The sequence below is a fragment of the Acanthaster planci genome, linkage group LG11, assembly GCF_054643075.1.
Source record: "Acanthaster planci isolate LZ-2023a linkage group LG11, COTS_SCS, whole genome shotgun sequence".
Classification (NCBI taxonomy): domain Eukaryota; kingdom Metazoa; phylum Echinodermata; class Asteroidea; order Valvatida; family Acanthasteridae; genus Acanthaster; species Acanthaster planci.
This window is the reverse complement of record NC_141787.1, coordinates 5033026-5053633: the sequence shown is the minus strand read 5'-3', so window position 1 is coordinate 5053633 and position 20608 is coordinate 5033026. Positions and strand designations below refer to the sequence as shown.

The 20608-nt window shown below is 40.6% G+C and overlaps 2 protein-coding genes across 4 annotated transcripts; both read right to left on the bottom strand.

The window, feature by feature from the left end:
* Positions 1–121: 121 nt before the first annotated feature.
* On the bottom strand, positions 122–10509 carry LOC110981583 (NLR family CARD domain-containing protein 4-like). Of its 3 annotated transcripts, XM_087143429.1 has the most exons (5): positions 10381–10509; positions 9757–9999; positions 8103–8219; positions 6679–7436; positions 5755–5936 (listed from the first exon to the last, which is right to left on the bottom strand). In XM_087143429.1, the coding sequence occupies exons 1-5, from the start codon at positions 10487–10489 to the stop codon at positions 5886–5888; spliced, it is 1278 nt and encodes a 425-aa protein (XP_086999555.1). In that variant the 5' UTR covers positions 10490–10509; the 3' UTR covers positions 5755–5885. The 3 variants fall into 3 exon arrangements, with proteins under 3 accessions (XP_086999553.1, XP_086999554.1, XP_086999555.1); XM_087143427.1 differs by having other exon boundaries at positions 122–7436; XM_087143428.1 differs by having other exon boundaries at positions 122–7436; positions 10434–10508.
* A 3020-nt stretch (positions 10510–13529) lies between these two features.
* On the bottom strand, positions 13530–20608 carry LOC110981586 (V-type proton ATPase subunit G 2-like). Its single transcript, XM_022239246.2, has 3 exons — positions 20451–20608; positions 18946–19046; positions 13530–17169 (listed from the first exon to the last, which is right to left on the bottom strand). Exons 1-3 carry the CDS (start codon positions 20530–20532, stop codon positions 17002–17004), a joined length of 351 nt encoding a protein of 116 aa, XP_022094938.1. The 5' UTR covers positions 20533–20608; the 3' UTR covers positions 13530–17001.

Below are 20608 nucleotides of genomic sequence, written 5' to 3'. Positions count from 1 at the left end.
TTTCATTTTGCATGACTTCATTTCCTCCCTTCGCAGTTGGCCACTCCCCCATCTTTATAGAATTCCACATTAACACAAATGCACAGCCAGAAAAACAAAACCATAAATCACAATAAACACATTTCAAAACTCGTTACAACTTCATTAACTTTATTGTCCATGAAGACAGAGATCAAAATAAAAAACTTCTCTTTAATAAATCCAAAATTACGTGCAATTTAAACTCAGGAGAAATCTACAAAGAGTATTCCAGAAGATTTCATTTCATCATTTGTACAACGAACAGGCAAGGAACTGGACTTTCTTTTACTGAAAACTTGTTCAATCCACTAACCACAGATGGAAGAATGATCCACCCCCCTTTTAAGTCTGATTGGAAACAGAGTAAGTTCAACATCCCTCCTTGTCCTCAGACATTTCACTTCAATTCAATCCAGTTTGTTTTAATCCTAAAACACGGCAGTAGTTCAGAGACTAAAATAGCCGTCTTTACATTGTGGTAATCTTGGATTACAGTCAATTTACATTTCATCTTTACATTACATTAAAATTTACAAAAAAGAAATTAATACAAACATCACCATGTTATGTTAAAAGGATAATATAACAGAGTAAAATTTGTTTCGAAGAGTTAAGAAGAATAAGACAAAAATGCTTATAGAAAGACATTCAGGAGAAAAATCTATCAATCCTACAACATTGAGAGCCAAAGTGACGACAAGATACATTCCAAAAATAATTCATAATTTTATTAAAACAAAACTGCACTTGAACATTGCAAAATTACATTCATAAATACCTAAGACAGTCTCCCTATTCAACACTGTGCAACTTGACCATGTATTCACATTTAATATTGTCCGCTGAGAAGTGATAATGCCCGTAAATCTCACACTGGCACCTGGATACAAGACAGTTTAATTGATTCTGATTGGTCAAGAGTCACGCTAGGCATGTGCAAAGTCCATATAAGGAGATTCTTTGTGACAACTATAAATTAAAATGGACAGGGTGTTTGGGAAAATGAGGGTAACATACATTTTAAAACAAAATCGCTTGTGGCTCAGGCATTAGTCACGTCTATTCTCCTTAGCTGGTCTTAAAGGCACTCTCAAGACTGGCCATATTATTCCCTTATAAAAAAAAGTTACACCTCCAAATGGGGCAGTTGGGAAAAAAATCAATCTCATCACATTATTTACATACAGACCCAAAGTAGTGACAAGGTCCCCAATAAAAACATAATGCTTAATACACATCATGGCAAGTTTAAAATTGAATTAGGTACCTGAATAAAATGGAATTAAAAAACAAGCAAACATTCACATGTGAATATGAACTCTAGCCCATGCAGTGCAAAGTACTAGTTAACCAGCCAACTTTGTTACAATGCTAGGTTAGCATTCCACAGCATACTGACTTCAAGTGACTTGGCACAAATGGTAAAAGTCAATTCCCAACCTCCTCAGAGAAAATGAAACTGATGAAAATGAAACTTATAATAAAGACAAACAAAACCGCACATTTCCCCCACATTTGGCCTAAATTAGCTTCACTGGCAATACACCATCATCGCATCAAAAATACAACCCAAAACCTTGTGGAATGAAACCGATGAAACATTAAAACAAATCAACAGAAACAAGGGGGTCTTTTTGCCCTCCCAAACACTTGAAACTGACAGCAAAGCTTCCTGAAATCTCTTTTTGAAACTTAGTTATATACACATGCATGCAACTGATGAACATCATTTACTGCAACGGTTCCACAGAGAACTGTCAATCTCATGCACCCACTTATTTTGCTGTACTTTCCCATGATGAGCATGGATGCTACTGTGTGTCTTGTGGTTTTCCTCGTCTTCAATGATAGATGAGTGCTGACTCTCCAAGATGGTTATGACACATTTGTAATAGTTGATTTAAGCAGTACATGTCAATCACATTTTAATTCAAATTTTACCAAGAATTCATGAGAAGAATATACAACATTTGAACTGTAAAGAATTAAATGCTAGTGAGTTCCATGATTTTGATCACTTGTTACAAAAAGGGAGGAAAACATGGCTGTTAAATAGAAAGCTGTTTACAAATTGATATAAAATGAAAAACAAAACCCTCTTTATATTTCAACTAAATCAATGCATTATTGTTTGCAAATATCATACAAAGACAGAACACCTCTTTGCACATGTATGTAAGACTAGTTGTAAAGGAAGCAAGTCCTTTCACTTGCACTTTACTCAATAAATAAACATACGATGCCAACATCACAATACTGTCAGAACTCCTGGCTTTGTACACATATATTTACAGTGTTGATATTGTGGCGGTTTCTCCTCCGTAGTCAGTGAACCCTTGGCTCGCCGGGCCACTCAGCCCGGTCGCGGCACCGCTCGCGGCACCGATTTGGCCAGGGCCCGGATCCGTTTGGGTGGAAATATACTGCCCGTTACACCAAGGACAAGGGATGCTGAACGAAATGGCACGCCCAGCAAAGATATGTGTGATACCATCTACTTCTAGCTGGTTTATTCACTTTAACTCACTTCCTCAACGTGTGAGGTACCCTAACAAACTAATGCTAAACATTTACAAACGGCAAGGAAAGGGCATGAGGACCCATTGGCATCCCCTCGCCCTGCCAAGATACACTGTCACAAAATTAAATGAAGGTACAGTACCAGTTCATGTATTCATATCAATTAGTTACAAACGCCCTGTCAGTACCCAATCCTTATGCACAATCCAAGATGAACGGTTTAGTCACAATTGTCTACACATTAAGTAAATCCTGGTACCAAAGTTGTGTCAGTCGATCCAATCTGAACTCCTCAGCAGCTCGGCTTAGACTAACTAATTTCCCAATGCTAACATTATTTAATTTCCTCCCCGGGCTCTGTTTTCCACAGTCTTGAAAACACTATCTTAGCACAAAAATGCAAAACAATGGTCCACAATACCCATTTCAACCTTTCTTCCATTTACTTATTTTTATCATACTCCGGATATTGTCAAACTCTCCCCCCTTTTTCCATCATGGCAGTCTTATTAGTTCAGTTTCCCACTTTCCACAACATAATTTACTCACCGAAAACACATTGTCAAATCCCCTGACAGTTACACCAATACCCCTTTGTTCCATACCCCTGACTGGACATACTTGACGGCCCCCCGGTTTCCAAACTTCCATACCTAACCCGAAACCTAATTAAGTGCATCAGTCTGGTCAACCCCACTGCCATTCCTCTGGGGTTTAAAAGGTCACCAGACATTTGTGTTACAATATCTCCAATGACAAACTGTGTAGTAATGATGTGTCACAGTTGGTTCCTCATCATTAACAGATTACATGGAAGCCAATGTAACCACCTCCCTCTTGACTCCTCTGTAAAGATTGTCTTCAATCAAATCAATGCAGAGTTGAACAAAATTAAGCATTGTCTACAGAGCACCGTGGTAAGAAACGATTTGTAAAGCATATTCTTTAAAACTTGCAAGATACAACAATATTGTTCATTCTCAAGTCCACAAACATTTTCAAGGAACATAGCTCAAAGGATTGGATTCCCCAGGTGATTTCATGCAGCTTTTTTAAATACCCTAATCTTTGGCTCACGCATTCTCCTGAGCCCGTTTTAAATGTAATTTAAAACTGGCCAAGCACTTCATCCCTTAAATACAGAAATAAACAAAGATACTGGAATTTAAAGTTTAAATGGTGAATGATTTTTCATAAGCAAAAAAGTACCCATAGCTTTTGCAATGAATGTAAATAATCAGCAAAAACAAAATAGATTGCTCACAACTTGACTCATGACTTGTGACTCGGACTCGAGGTTTGTGACTCAAGACATGGTCTCAGACTCGAGTCTTGAGGCTTGGGACTTGGACTCAACACTGGTGACTCGACTACAACACTGGCTGAAATTATCTGATAATTCACTTTAGTTTAGGCACACTCAGTTTTCATAGCATGTTGGCAGTTACAATGTCCAAGGTAATGTGATTTACTTTAAAGAATAATAACAATTTATCCCAAACTGCATTAAAAATTCACTAAGCGAAATGCAAATTTTCTGAGCACTGATCACAGCAAAACCTCAAATTCCAAAAGCTGTCTCCAGTGGGGACCCCCCCATTAGGCTAGTATTACTAAAAAACTACTTCAGTGGTAGATTTTAACATTTATTGTCTGAGATGCTGACTCATCAATAATGAAAAAATGTAGTAACCTAATCTACTAGTTGTTCCACTTTCTATTTGCACTTGGTTGAGAAAATAAAACACTCCAATTTTTGTCATGACTTTGGAATATGTTCATCAATTAACCTGGTTTACTTTCTAGGATTTTATGCTAAATGTCAACAAGGAAACTCAATAATAATGGTACCCTAAACATTTGAGTTACACATCTGCCAGTCCACTTTTTCAGACATATCTTGGGTTGTTGGTCCACTAAATTTCCTCCATTCATAACTCATACAAAAATATTTCAATATATGGAAACATCTGATTTAGCTGCATGTTTGTACAGCCAAAGACTCTTTGACTAAAGTGGAACTATGATGGGGATCTCCATCAAGCGAGAAAACATTTCTGGTGGGCAATATGGGGTGAAAAATACTCTAACATGGATCCCAGGGTCACTCTGTAACTCACTCATGTGCCATTTATCTTCCTGTGCGATCTTACAACTATTGAGTTCCAGGTCCTTCAGGGCCTTGAACATCTTTATCTCTGCACAAAACGCTGCTGCGGCACCGCTCAGGTCATTATTAGAAAGATTTCATTTAACCAAGTTGGGTAGATCACGAAGTGACTCTGCCACATGTATCATGTCCTGTCCATTTAAAGAGCACAACCTAATGTCCAGGTCTTGCAGTGCCTTGCACTGCCCCACCTGCTTGCACCATAATGATGCTGTGCCACCAAGGTCATTAAAAGAAAGATCCAATGTAACCAAGTTGGGTAGATCCTTTAGTAACTCAGCAACATGTATCATGTCCTCTCCATTCAACGAGCAGCTCTGCAACTGCAGTTTCTGCAGTGCCTTGCACTGACCCACCTGCTTGCACCACAATACTGCTGAGCCACTTAGGTTATTACCTTGAAGGTTCAATGTATGCAAATTAAGTAGACCACTGAGTAACTCAGCAACATGTGCCATGTCCTCTGCATTCAATGAACAGTACATCAAGTGCAGGTGCTGCAGTGGCTTGCATTGCCCCACCTGCTTGCACCATAATACCGCTGTACCACCCACGTCACTCTTATCAAGATTCAATGTAATCAAGTTGGGAAGGCCACAGAGTGATTCACCTACAAGTACCATGTCCTGTCCATTCAATGAACAACAACACAAGTACAGGTGCTGCAGTGCCCTGCAGCCGCCCAAATGTCTGCACCATAATGCTGCTGTACCACCCAGGTCATTAAAAGAAAGATTCAATGTGACCAAGTTGGGCAGATCCCTAAGTGACTCAGCAACATGTACCATGTTCTGTTCATTCAATGAGCATTCACTCAAGTTTAGTACCTGCAGTGCCCTGCAGTTCCCCACCTGCTCACACAATAATGCTGCTGCACCATCCAGTTCAACCTCTGCAAGATTCAATGTAACCAAGTTGGATAGATCCCCGAGTGACACAGCAACATGCACCATGTCCTGTGCATTCAGTGAGCAGTAACTCAAGTTTAGGTGCTGCAGTGCCCTGCACTGCCTCACCTGCTTGCACCATAATGCTGCCGTACCACCCAGGTCAATATAAGAAAGATCAAGTGTAACCAAGTTGGGTAGTTTCCTTAGTGACTCAGCAATGTGTGCTACACCTTCTCCAGTGAACTTTGGAAGACTCAAATCCGCATGCCGCAAATCCACGCTCTTCACTTCAGCGAGGTAGTCACTGCCATCAGCCTTTGACTGCTCAGCAAGACCTTCGAGAAAGAATCTCACTGAGCTGTGACTATCACTAAAAAAATTGTCAATGACAACATGATCAGATACAAATGACTGTATGAATTCTTCAGGAGGCAAGATTTTGCACTGACTTTCAAAGTAACAGTGAAGTGCTAAATGACCTAACCTGTTGTCAAACGACAAATCCTCCAGATGTGTCTTCTGAAATACCTTCAGTATCTCTAAAGTACTTGCCTCATTGTTACCACAACAAAAGCGCAGAAGATACTCAAAGTCAAACACGTTCTTTGACATAATTTCAAGCAGTGTATTCTGAAATTCTTCTTTGTCTACTTTCAACAGGTTTTGCAAGTATGAAGCACTGCAAAATTCCTGGAATGTCTTATGAATGAACCGTACAATGCTGTGAGGGATTAGCCTCTTCATGACACTCTGTCTGGTCACAATACCTGCTTTTAGAGCCATGCCAAAGATACTTGGCTCAAACTCACTTTCTTTAAACGTCAGCTCTTGATTTGGACTGAGAAGACCACGTAAAGCAACCTCGCCAAGTGCAATCGCAACTCTAGACATGTCTTCTTTTGATAGATCTTTTCTTTTGCCAACGTATTCAAACGCACTGTGATAGAGGTCTGACATTGTTTGTGGGAGTGTGGAATCTTGTCTCCACAGTAAACACATCAAAAGAAGCAGCATTGGACTCTCTGCCAAAGTGGAAAGAAGGTTAGAGGAATTCACCCTGCCTAGAAGCCCACTGACCTTGTCAGGTTCACCAGGGAAAAATTTGTTCACATACTCTCTCCTGTCTTCTTTGTTGAATCCCATGACTTGGACATGTGTGAATGGTTCTTGAACTAGGTCCTTTGTTATCAATCTGTCCAGATATGAGGGGCGGGTGCTGACAAGTATAGTACAACCTCTACACATCTTTCTGCTTAGGATCTTCAGTATGGAACCGAAGGAGGATTTACTGAGGGAGGTGGTCTTCAACTCATCAAAGCCATCCAAAAGGATGAGGACTTTGTCGGCATTTTTCTCAATATATGATTGCAGAGCACCTTTCTGCATGTATTTAGCTGTTTCTTCAGCTAAGAGTTGATCAAAAACTGCTTCGACGAGATCCGACACCTGCTCCAAGTAACACATTTTCAAACTGAATACCAGTTCATACTTCTGTAGTACCTGACCAAGGCCAACTGCCCAATCAAACGCAATCTTGTCAAAAAGAGTGGTCTTTCCTCTTCCAGCCAAACCACTCAGTACAGCTACTGGGATCATTTTTCCTGTTTTTTTTTTCATGAAGACTAAAATATCCTCATAACACGCCTGTGTGCCCGGCACTGCTCCCTTAGCATTTAAGAACTGTAACCTACTGTACATGTCCTTGATGCATTTTTGGTCGTTAGCAAGCCATGGGTTCAGCTGTACATAGCTACCTGTGCCTTCATAGAACAACTTCAGTTCAGCTTTACATTTAGTGGCGGCAGCTTTGGATTCGACATCAAAGGCTTGGCATTCTGGGAGAGAAAAATAGAGAGAACGGAGACACAAAACATATCATTTGTATTTCCCAGACACCTTCTTACATGTAAAAATCTCATAAAAAGTTACTTAATTAACACTAAGGTATTTTGCATTTGTGCCACAATCCAGGTAATAAATGTTGCACCACCAACATGACGTCCCCTTTTGGTAAATCTGACTGAAAAGTGAATTTTGGAAATAATTCAATGGCTGCAGACATTGGCTACATAAGCTGTTTGACAAGCACAACGGTTTATCCACTACGAACACAGGGCGAAAGTTCCCCTCGGTTTCTCTGTTTTCTCAGGATGAAGCAATCTACATTCAGCATGTTCAAAATTCGCATCTTGGCATGAACAGAAAAAACCCTTTTTAGCTTGTCGTAGTTGAGCTCTGGAGACAAATGACACTGCGTTTGATACGGGATGCTTCCATATTTTTTTGAACAGATAAAATCAGAGAAAACATGTTTTCCTTTGAGTTGCTCTTTAAAATTTCTCAAACTTTCAATTTGTGAAAAATCAGGAGAAAGTAACACTTACCACAAGCATTAGAAATTCCGTTTCCAGAACAAGAAAAAATTCAATCTTCAAAGTGATGAATTCTGTATACACAATATATTTTGTATTTTCAATATCCGTAATAATCAGTACACATACCTGGTGACAGTGAACATGAGGTGGTAACCTGTGTGATTGGTTGCTGTGATGTTCTTGGTTGATTCTCTGACATGCCAACTGATGGTTGACCAGACTGGAGTGATGCATAGGCACCATCTAGGGTTAAACCAGAAGACAGTTGATCCAAATCAAATTACAACAGCTGACCTTTGAGCCACTGCATGAATGTACACATTTTGCCCTTATCGTGGGTGACCTCTGTTGGCATGTCACCGCCCACTGTCTATTACAACAGGCAACTGTTAATGACAAAGTCCATGTTAAGGCTGAATCATGTCCAATGATTGAATATTCAAATATTAGACCTTCCAATTAATAAAATATATGTATTTGAATATTCAGTTACCCCTCACAAAAGTGAAAACAAACTACATGGATGCATGTTCATGTGGCAATCTGCCTCAATGAGCTTCAAGACAGGGGGTCCATCTCCTAGTTAAAGGACACTATCCAACTGATGCTCACTCAACAGTGGTGATTTAATTATCCCCTCAGTTGCAATGAGACTGCTAACCACAAGTAAAAGAAAAACTTCCAGAAATGCTTGGCCTCACTGATGAGCAGGTGCATCAGCTGCCTTCAAATTTACTCATAACATCTTTTGGAATTTCCGTTTTGTTAATGGTTGGTGTCCTTGTTTTTACCATTCCAAATTGCATTTGAAGGCATTAACGGACAGGACCATTCCGAGGTAATGGAAAGTAACATTCCTTAGATGTCCTGCCTGTGGACAGCTACCCACCAATTGAAATTCTAGTGTATAAAACTGAACAAATGTGAGCATGTGCATCTGCTGCCTTCAAATTTATTCATAACATTTTCTTTTTGTTTGGTTGCTGTCTTTGTTTTTACCCCTCTGAATTGCATTTGGAGGTTATGAGCAGAACCATTCCTCAAACGTTATACCTATGGACAGCTACGCACCTGCTGAAATTCTTGTGTATAAAAATAAACAAATCATTAAAACAGAAATCAACTAATGACACTGAAAGCCCCCCCCCAAAGGAATAGGTGTGTCAATTGACCAACCCAGCCAAGAAAGATTTATGGTGCTGACACAGAGCTAGATTTATCAAGATTTTCATTTCATTTGTTAGCCGGTTGACTTGAAAAGACAGTGTGGTTCTGCTTTGTGTGTTAATACATGTATCTACACTGCAAACTGCCAGCTTTCTAAATTTAGCAAGGAGCTACCTCTGACATTCACTTGGTCCAAAATAATCAATCATCCCACCCAAGTATTTTGGCAAAATACGAAAAGGACTTGACAAACCTACAGAGGTGCAACCCAAGGTGTCTTTTTTTTCTGAAAGATGAAGATACAATTTACACTAACATATGAAACTACTAGCTGTGATACAGCCCTACATCCCTGTCCCCTGTGGCTCAGTCAGGGAAGGGTGGAGCAAGAACTTCGTTAGCTACTGTAGGGGTAAATTTTGCTCTGTCCCCCCCCCTCCCCCACGGCAAATCCTGGTGAGCTACTGTCCGCCTGGTCAGATTACTTTTTCAATGTACATGAAAACATGACAGTGACTCTAGTTGGATGAAAGCAGAAAATGACAACATGGCCGTAGCCCTCTCCTCTTACACTAGGAATAAACAATGAACACACATGGCAAGTTGTTGGTACCTTTTCTGTCTTGAACCTCCTCCAATGCTTTGCAGAGAGCTTCTGTCTGACTGACGTCATCAGGTTGTTTGTTTCTCCACGTGACCAGCATGTGGAAGATTTGATTAACAACACTACGGGGATGGTCTGCCTCAAAGTGTGAGACTTCTGCATGGTTGAAACCAAGTTTTATAGCCAGTTCTTTCCATTCATTGGCATGAATCTGTCTGGCTTTGCTGTAGAGGTCGTTATCATCCAACATTTCTGTGAAGGAGAAATAAAATACAGAGAGTAAAATAGATCGGAATCTTAACACTCCAATCTACTTTGTATAATGAACATGTCCATGTCCATGTATGTGCTGAACGTCAGGACATTTTATACACATATACAATATGTCGTGTGTACAGTGCTGTTATGCAACGTGTCTGTCGTTGTATAATATCATGTACATATACATGTACATACATCTCGACATGCATTTCCTCATTGTCTATAATGTAGAGAGTTTTTTATCACAACCCTTAGATCATTCCCTTGGGGACATCTGTGACAGGGACTAATTTTGAGCTCTCTATTTTGCTGTATTGGGTGAGTTACAGATGTCTGGTATCAAACTTTAGAAAAGTAGCCTATATAAATTACTGTTGTCTGGTCCTGGTTGTCTGGTCTCCTCACAGCCAGGGTTTGTTCCCCACCTGTTGTCTGGTCCTGGTTGTCTGGTCTCCTCACAGCCAGCATTTGTTCCCCACATCTTGTCTGGTCCTGGTTGTCTGGTCATTTGTTCCCCACCTGTTGTCTGGTCCTGGTTGTCTGGTCTCCTCACAACCACTGTTTGTTCCCCACCTGTTGTCTGGTCCTGCTTGTCTGCTCTACTCACAGCCAGCATTTTTGCCCCATCTGTTGTCTGGTCTTTCTTGGTTTCCTTGTCATCACTTTCTTATTTTTCTGGTTCTTTCCCTCAGATCACCTGAATAACATTCAAAGCAGCCAGGTGTGTTCCTCACCTGCTGTCTGGCCCTTGTTGTCTTGTCTGTAACATCCATTGACAAATTCAAGTCATTTGAAAGAACTTTGTATTGTACTTTATAACACGAGTACGCTTTATTACATACACTGCGTATTCCAAGTTGGCACATTAATTTCCCTCTCATTGTTCTGAAATGGAATGTGTTATCGTTACTCCCTAGTTATTGTAATCACTATCATTTTTTTTTGGAAACCATGTTGGCTTTTAAGTGCTTGATTTTCAGAGGATCAAATCAACAAACAACATTCACTGAGGACCAGAGGCGATGTAGACATCAAAAACCAGGAATAGATACACACACATACACTAGCTGTCTAATCCATTCCTTTTCGATATTTCTATCCCTCTTTTCGACGGATGCTATCAGTACAAGTGGATATCAACCATGTTGCACATTCTATCAAAAGAAAGGACAAAGAGAATTCGTGTCAACCACAAACAATGTACACATACATAAAACATTCACACTGCAAGCCTCTGCAAGCCATACAGTGCTTCTGTCAGCTTAAACTTGTGTAAATTCTACATGCTACAGCCACTTAAAACAGATTTAATCAATCAGCTCATCCAGCACACCTCAACTTTCCGTATTTACCATCATTGCTTTAGGATATGTATAATAATAATAATAACACTGAACATTTATAAAGTGCATTTTTCTGAAGGTTACAATGCACTGGGAAAAAAGCAACCACAGGAAAGTAAACCAGGTGCTAAGATAAAGTTAGTGGGAGCAGATGACCAAAACCTACAGTGGAAACAGATGAGATTTACAGTAAGTTTACATTTGAACTGTTGTAGGGAGTCGCAGTTATGAATACTAAGAGGTAATGAGTTCCAGCATCGGGGTCCAGCAACAGTAAAAGCCCTGTCTACTACTTTTTGGAATGTACGTGGTATTCTTAGGTTGTGTGTTGAGAGGAGGTTACTTCGGTTAGGTTTGCTGAGATCAAGAATGTTGATTATGTGTGATGTGTGCCAGTTAGAGCTTCATATACGTTGATGGCTGTTTTGAAGATGATGCGTTTTTGAACAGGTAACCAGTGTAGTTGTAGAAGTGGTGACGAATAGCAGTGTTTGGGTTGTGTGAATATAATCCTGGCAATGTTGTTTTGAAGTTTCTGTAAACGACTAACATCAGAGTGCTTCATTCTATTTAAAAGAGCGTTGCAGTAGTCAATTCGTGACAGGACTATAGGCTCTGGCAGCAGCAGCAAATCTTAGATATGTTTCGTATGTGGTAGTTGATGGATTTGGATATGGTGTTTACATGGGGTGTCATTGACATTGTACTGTCGAATGTGATGCCTAGATTTCTCACAGATGGGGATGGTTTAATTGTACTGTTGTTGACAGTGAGGGTCAGGTGGTTCAAACGCTTCTGATGGTAAGCAGATGAGGCTATTAGGAATTCAGTTTTGTCATTGTTAAGTTGAAGTTTGTTAACAATCATCCAGGACTGAACATGTCTGATGCAATTTGGCAACCTAAACAGAGCGCATTTTGCATCATTGGGAGTCATCGGATCAAATTCAAAATAAACCAGAATGTCGTCAGCATAAATGTGATAATGGACGTCATGTTGACGTGAAATATGTATGTCTTTTACAGGTTAGCAAGGGGTTACTGTACTCATTTCATACATTATTCATGATTCTGTTTTCCTTCCATCGACTTGGGGAATTCCCTCTCAGAATTTCGCAATATCCATTACACACTGTCACTAACGGCCCACGCCTACATCAGTTTTTTTTCCTGGTCACATCTCCACTAGGATGCCACAGACTTCACAACAATCATCCCTCCACACTTGTTAAATAAAACTTTGCAGGCTCTGCTTGATTTTCTAGCTTTTTTCCAACTTAATGTAGGCTAGATACAGACATTAAATGTCAAGATCATTTTCATAGAGGTAGAAATAGAAAGCTTAGGCCTAGGCCTGTCAGAAAAAAAAGAAAATTTAGGGGACCATTCCTTCCAACATGTCCAAGAACCAGAGATCACCAGTTTTTGTCAAACCAACCTCAGCCGAAAAACCCTCGGAATAGTCAACATGCAAGCCTAAGTACAATTCGGGGAAAAGAGCGATAAGACAACAAAACTTAACTAGCATACATGTATGTAAAACCTTTCGGTAGGGTTCCATCACGCCCCTAACATCGCAGCTACAAAATGATTTCCCTGCTTTTTTTTTACTTCGCTGTCAATGAGAAATAGCGCCCTCTCGTGCACAGTAATCCTATCCGACTTGTACCCGAAGCTCCAAACGTCATGATTGTGGCTGCAGAATGCGAACGTTTCAGTTTCTATCGCATAAACACATGTAGATGAGCATTTGGCAACATTTCGGAGGTTTCAACACACACCTTCACTTAGGACTTCTATTATTATCATCATGGGCATAAATCCCAGGGGTGGTGGAGTATATTCCCTACTTCTCATCAAGGGGTGATTCCGCCCCCTCCCTAAGGCAGATGGTGGGATTCTTTCTAACTTCAATACTATGTTCAACAGCCAAAGGGAGACCAATTTTTTTTTAAGCCATAAATATGCTGTTTCGATGTAAGGCTCTGCTGGAGTGTAATACATGCACATCCCCGAGCGTTAAGGTGTCAGAACCACCCAACCCCACTTTTCAAATTTTCATTGCTGGGCAAGTCAATGTCCCACAATCCCACATCCTCCCCAGTTCCTGGCACAAATTTGTGCCACTGAATATCATCATTTCTAAAGAGAAAAAAAAAACAGACTGCAATTTTCTGGCTTTCAAAGTTTCAGTAAGTCTACATCTTTTATTGCATCAGCATTTCACAAGTACATAGGAGGTATACTCGGGAACACGTGACACTGTTCACAGTTAAATGTCCACCTCACCTTATCATTTGACCATGATGAGAAAAGGGAGTTTGCTCTCTTCCAATGTCAGAATTTTTTGATAAATTTTGGGAAGTTCAGGGGAATCATTTTAAAACCTCAATATGAGAAAATGTCATCTTAACAGTATTGATTCTTCCAGTTCCAATGAATTTTCACACAAAAGGCTCAGACTAAGTTCCTCATTTTGTGGGGAAGGGAGCTCTTGAACAAGTAGACTAAATTTAAGGGGCTGCTGGATGAATATGAACACAAGGGCACTGTATGTTAAGCCTCCAGCAACAAGAGCTGGGCTGACTAAAGAGTAGACCTTCCTTTCCTACCGCCGTGCTGTATGGCTGGTCAAGGTTTGTGAAACTGTTCACCCTTGGATGCCAACTACCTTGCCTCAAAATTACCGTTTTTGCTTCTTTGGTGTTGAAATAGTGAATCATTTCCACTTTTACTTACTTCATAAAAGTGTTATTTTATGTAAAATCATGGGAATGGTTATATTGGTTTTGTGCTGAGTGCTGGCCATACTTTTGGTTGCCATAAGGGTTCTGGCAACAGTTCAAAAAGTCTCTACCACAATGCTTGGTATGGTACTGGGCCTATTTGACAGCACGTGACTGGTATGGTCAATGTAGCCTCCTCCCCCATACAATGGCTGCCACAATCTAGGCTGAAATAATCATTTGCATCTAATCCTCATCACAACAGCATTCAAAACTGTTGTACTAAGTCGGTGTACGCACATAGAAGGTTGCTCTTTTCCAAAAGATATCTTTCTTCTCGTCATCTACTATTTCGCTCCAATAGTGGTTTATAAGGAAACACAAGCAAAGCAGGAATTGGCGAAAGAAAATACAACAAACACCCTTCACCACAATTTGGAATAGGAAACTCTAACTCCCACTGTCTGAGACCAAAATTTGTTAAGCTCCGTCAATAACAATTTATAACCTAAGCACAACTGGTATAATAGCTTAAAACACACTAATCAATTACGCACCGATACAATAAAATGTCAATCATATCCCACTAATAATTCTCTCCCTCTAATACGACTTGGTGGTAACACATAACACACACTGTGTTGGGTTCAAATGACACATGCAATGTTTTAACCACTTCCTGCCAGGGTAGTTATCAATGTTGATGATGCTGGGCCGGGATATTTATCATTTTTTTCTGTTTTCAAAATTCTTCATTTACTGGACAATTACAAACACGTGAAGGACTGTCTGGTGTACACTCTAGACTGACAGACAAAATCTATTGACGCCTGAGTATTTAAGCCAGGCCTGTAGCCTTGTAAAAAGAGCCCAGATTTTGTGGGTATAAAGTAATAATCTTTTGTTCACGAACCTGGCTCAGTGCGCTGCTCACCTCTTTTCAATAGGGGCCAGATTGGCATGCAGCGGTGCTGTGTGGCTCATCGCTGCGGTGGTGGGGTACTTTTGTCCCCTGTGGTAATCCGCTCGCTCTAAATGCCCCAAACCCTGGTATACTGTCAAAACAAGGTAGGATTACCTCCACTTTTGAGAGTGAAAAAATGTCCGTAATGTCCAGCAGCCTGGTCTTCTGTTCCAAGAACCGTCTTTTGTTACAAGGCCCTGTTCCCCTTGTCCGAGTTTGGAGACCCTGGCCACGCATATAAAGCATACGTGTCCAGATCCGGAATCCCCGGCAGGGAGTGGTTAATACAGTGCACTTGGACAGACCTTTGGCATTGATTGGGAATGCCCTTGAATAATAATAGAGACTATGAGTGTACATTTGAAATTGATACTGGAAGATCCTTGCCCATTTATGACAACTCTTGCAGGTTATAGGCTAGTGCATGACATTTACCATCAGCATGAACTGGACATGCCCAAAGACACCGTGAGCCTGAGCACTACATTCAAAATATTTGATGGGTTACAGGATCCTCACATGATGAGAACAACTCAAAAACTGACTCCAAGGAATTACAGTTCTGTTATAATTTTACATTTTGGACTGAGGGGTGCTATAAAACCCAAGTGGACTGGCATCATGCAGTCACTTGTGCATGTCCAGGGGCCCCCTCAGGCCTTTGAGTGACCAAAAGGTGGTTCTCCTTCCGTTTGCCTTTGACCTCAGGAAATAGGACCATCTTGCCACTCACAGTCCCATGGGGCGCACAGACATGCACTAGTGACCTCATCGCCAGTTCATGTATTCATAATATGATGCCTGAGCATAACCAACAAATTAATTATGCAAAGACCTCTTCTTGACCTCCAGACTTTGACCAATCCGCAGCCATGTACATTCATTACTAGCCTCTGTAGGGAAAGTCAATTATGTATAATGGAAACAGGTTCAGCAAATAGGTTCAACAGAAAAGAGTATGGGTCAGGGGACACCTGTCAACCAATCAGCAGTTTTTAGCATGTTTCTGTATGAAATGAGGCCATATAAAATTTGCATACTCATATGTATGGCTATTAAAGTTCGATCAACGACCATTTATAGATCACTGGTCAATTCTCCTTGGTAATCAGTACACGAAATGTATCTTTGTTACTATGAAAACTTGACCCATGGGTAACCAGCTATCGCAGATCGAACTTGGTCTGTACCGCTTGTGCAGGACACTTGCATCAAGCAAATCCCATGACTGTGATCAGTACTGTGGAACTGTGACCTGCTGACCATGTGTCTCCTAACTCTTAACACAGGGCTAAAAATTTACCATGGATCACTCTGATATGTTACAACTAAGCATGATTACGGCTACAGATTCTGAATAACATACATATTGCAATTCAGTCTTAGGGAGAGGGTCACCACTGCCTGGCAAATATAGCAAGGCTTACATGTCTTATCTAACAGTCCAAATCTTTCTCACACCTCAGCACAGATGTGTACAAATGTGACACTGCCAATATTACATTCATAACTATTAATGTTACATACATATATATTTGCTTATTATATCTAGTCAAATGTACTGCAGTGGAGGCTACATGAACACTGGAGCTGCCAAGTAAGTTGCACCAATTGGGTAAACTGTGGTCATATGACCTGGTAGCACTGCACAAGGACCACTAAACAGGGCTGTCATAGCCCGCTACATTTGCAACTATCTCAGTTTAAAGCTGGTGTGAAAGACTACTGTTCTATGGTCATTTAGGTCTACCTGCACCAGTTTTCCATGACAAAAGCCTGCTCAATGTAACAGGATCCAGCAGGTCAGCTTGCCCATGGCCTAGCGACCTCAGAGTCCAAGCCTACCAGCCACCAAGCGACCCAACAGCGACACAGTTCAATCATGTTTAACTCCACTGTGACCACAGCTGGCCATTTTCAATAGACTTGACTATATAAACCAGCTACCGCCCTCCCCGCCTCTATAGCCGTACATTCTGGTGAAGCTCTGGCTTGATGTCAAAGATGAGGTCAAACAGCTGGGCCAGGACTTGCTCTTTGTTCTTGGCGACGCGCATCTCCATCTCGCTGATCTTGCGCCGCGTCTGCTCTTCCACCTCCTTGGCCTGATCTCCCTTGGTGCCCAGGTACTGCTCAGATGGGAGGAAAAATGTAACGATAGAGGAGGAATTAATATCTCCAACTCAGTACGAGTTGTTACTTTTACTTTTCAATGATACTTTCCTTTCTAACAGGACTGTGCTTGTACTCTGTGTTTTTTTCTGTGACTGCAAGACAATGGACCTTTCCCATGAAATATGCAAATTAGACAGGCGCATGCGTGCTACTAACACTGGTTGGCAAGTGCATCTGTCAAGACAATCGACAATGTAAAAAAATTGGTTTAACCAGGATTCTGGCTCATTGAAGGCCAATCAACACTGTGTTAAAATCCTTTTCCAATACTTCAGGACACTTTTCTTGAACTGAATGAAGTTTCCAGTGTCCTTGTCTTTGAGTTCCGTACTTAAGTTGAACTATACCAGTACAGAAACGGCATGTATCAGCTAGTCATTGTGCGCGCAGGGAGATTTGTATTGTTACGTCATTAATTTAAGCAACTTTGCCAGTGGTAGTACCAACTAGTGGCAGTGATGCACATGTGCCTGTCTTATTTGCGTTTTTCATGGGAAAGGTCCATTGTATTTAACCCTACCCCCAGGTTTTTTTTGCCAGGGACCCTTCTCAATCCTCCACAATCCTCCGATTGGGGGAGGTCAAAAATTTTGTTTCTCCCTCAATCTGCCCAAATCCTCTAACATTTCTTTCAAATGTTACTTAGAGGTGTGCCTATCACATCAATCCTTGAAAATTCCTGTCAAGATGTTGAGGCAGTGCAAATGGCATTCTTGAGCAGTGCAGTTGATTCAAAAGAAATATCGGGCTGAATTTATGCATGGCTACGCAAAAACAACACAAGGTCTAACCCATGACATTCATGCATGGCATCCTTCATAATCAGCCATGCACTTTTGCCATTCACCTTCAATCCTCCAAAATGCTCCAAAACCGCCGGAAGGATTTTGGAAGTCTGAGGAGAGTTAGGGTTAGTTTCTTTTTTTTCCCCAAGTTTTTACTTGTATTTTCAATTTACATGTATGGTGTAATTCTAAGGTTGTTTGCATCGTTTTCAACAAGTGGGACAAAGAATTTTTTGGTTTATTAATTAACCCTCCTATGCTGAAGTCACTCTTTGGGTCATTTGATAAACACCTCAAAGAAGCACAGCTGTGTCGTGCTGTGCACTGCACCAACATGCAAGAGAGTGACCTTGGGCACTTGTGCATATTTGTGCTGTAAAACCAAAGGAGGGTTAATTATGATGAATAATAAATGAATGAATTTCACATGGGATTGATGGCCCTTGACATTTTTATACACACAATAAGAGTTTCATCAAGGACTGAAAAATCTGCCTGTCCCTTTCAAGCAAAAGTCAAAAAACTGCTTATATTCCCCAGATGAGTTGAGAATTGACACCCCTCAAGTGGGGTTATCTGAGGACATATTCCTAATGCATCCATTTTTTTCAAAGAAGATGTTAAGACTTGTTCACCAGTCTCACAAATTTATAGGAACATAGAAAAAAGGGGCTTGTAAAAGAAACAAAAGCTGGTAGTCCAGATTCAGAACAGATAGATGTTTGATAGGATAGGACACTGCTCCTGGATTTGTGCACAATGGGGGATTTTGGAAGATCCAGGATTCCTTGGATAGATGCCAGAGGATTTAGGATTGAGACCACTACCCTGTCTTAAAATGGGCATTTATAAAATTCTTTTGGGCTATAGCTGGCTGCAGGGCAAGCTTGGATGTGCAATGTGTTATAGATGTACAATGATATCTTCATCCGATCACGGACTCACATTCGCCTGAGTCTCTTGGAACTTCTCTTCCCTCTGGCGTCGGTACTTCTCAATTTCTTCTTGCGCCTCTTCTTTAGCCTGCTTTAACCTCTTGTTTTTCCCTATGAAGATACAAACATGACATGTCAGATTATACTTTTTGGGTATCTACTGGTAGCAGCAATCATGAGCAACAGCCACATCAGTTATTGACTGAAGTACAGGACTGGTTAATACCTCAAAACCAGGAAGGCTTTTTGGTGACTTTTTTCGTAAGAACCCAAAGTTTTTCATTTCATCTCTTATGTATGATCTGATGAAATTTTCCAAGTCATCTGGCTCTTTTTTTTACATTTTCAAACACTGGAGTTATGATTATCAAGATACAGGTCCAAATTGGGAGCCTTTTCTGATCCGCGATTTACCTTTATGTTTGTAGTGACCAATGTTTTGGAAAGAACTTATGGAAAACAAGTAAAACCAATTTGCTGCAAATTATGCATGTAGTTCAAACGTTCAAGACTGAATGGTAAAACTGTCGGACGTTTCTGTCCCCGTTTCATCTACATAAATGTAGGATTTCTAAAACAACCGTTCTCCAACAGAGCAGTTCAAAAGTTCATATCCTTCACTAAAATTTTTCTAGAGTGGGGAAAACGTCCAGCTCCAAGCTTAGGGAGGCAACATCTTTTTCCTTAAAATGAGGGAAAGACAAGTTTTCTGTGATTAGCAACCTAGTGGGAATACTTAGCTGCATAAGTAGTGAACATATTGGTGCAATTTCTGCTCATAAAATGAAGTGGGTATTTCATCATGTCTCCGGGTAAACTTAAACCAAATCGAAAGCCAAATAAAGACAAATCCCTCTGAATCGGGTCAGGGCCAACAATCGACGGAGTAGTTACTTTTAAATAATTACTTTTAAATAACACACCTGTAGGAGCTTACATGTTCTTAGTTGTGTTCAGTGTTGTTACTTTTTGTCCACAGAAAGAGCAATGCAATGAAACATCTTAAATAAATAATTCACAACATTTAACATGTTTAACTTTAGACACCTGCACTGACTAACGTGCGTGATCGTATTGTGGTCAGATCCCTTATTTCACCATTTACTGTGAAAACCAATCACACTTGATAATAGGTGGCAAAATTGGGGACTTTGCGACTAGTAATGGTCAACAGTACAACTCATGAACAGTTAGGCCTACACACGTTCAATCATGTAATGACAAACTGCCGCAACCGCTTAACCCCTACCCTACCAGCCTACCTGCAAATGCAACCTAAGTTGAGTGTTTAATCCTCAGCCATCTCCATATTTACGAGTGAATGTGAGTAATCATGGTAATAAGTGCGCGGAGCTACGACTTTGATCATATGATCATGCTGACAATGGTTGATCATGTTGAAGTTGAACGCGGTTACAATAATTTCAATAACGCATAATCACGACAGTTTATTGTTGTATGAAACACCCTCGACAATTCTCCAGTATTTTAATATGCGAAAGAAAAAATACTCACGTTTTCTCGAGTCCGCGACCCTTTCTGCGGCTTTCTTTTCGGCTTGAAGTAACTGCTGGATGCCCGGGGTTTGCGCTGCCATTTTGCTTAATGATGAAAAGCAAGAAATTTACGTAGGCTACACAAATTGCTATACGGATCCGGTTCGAATGACTCAC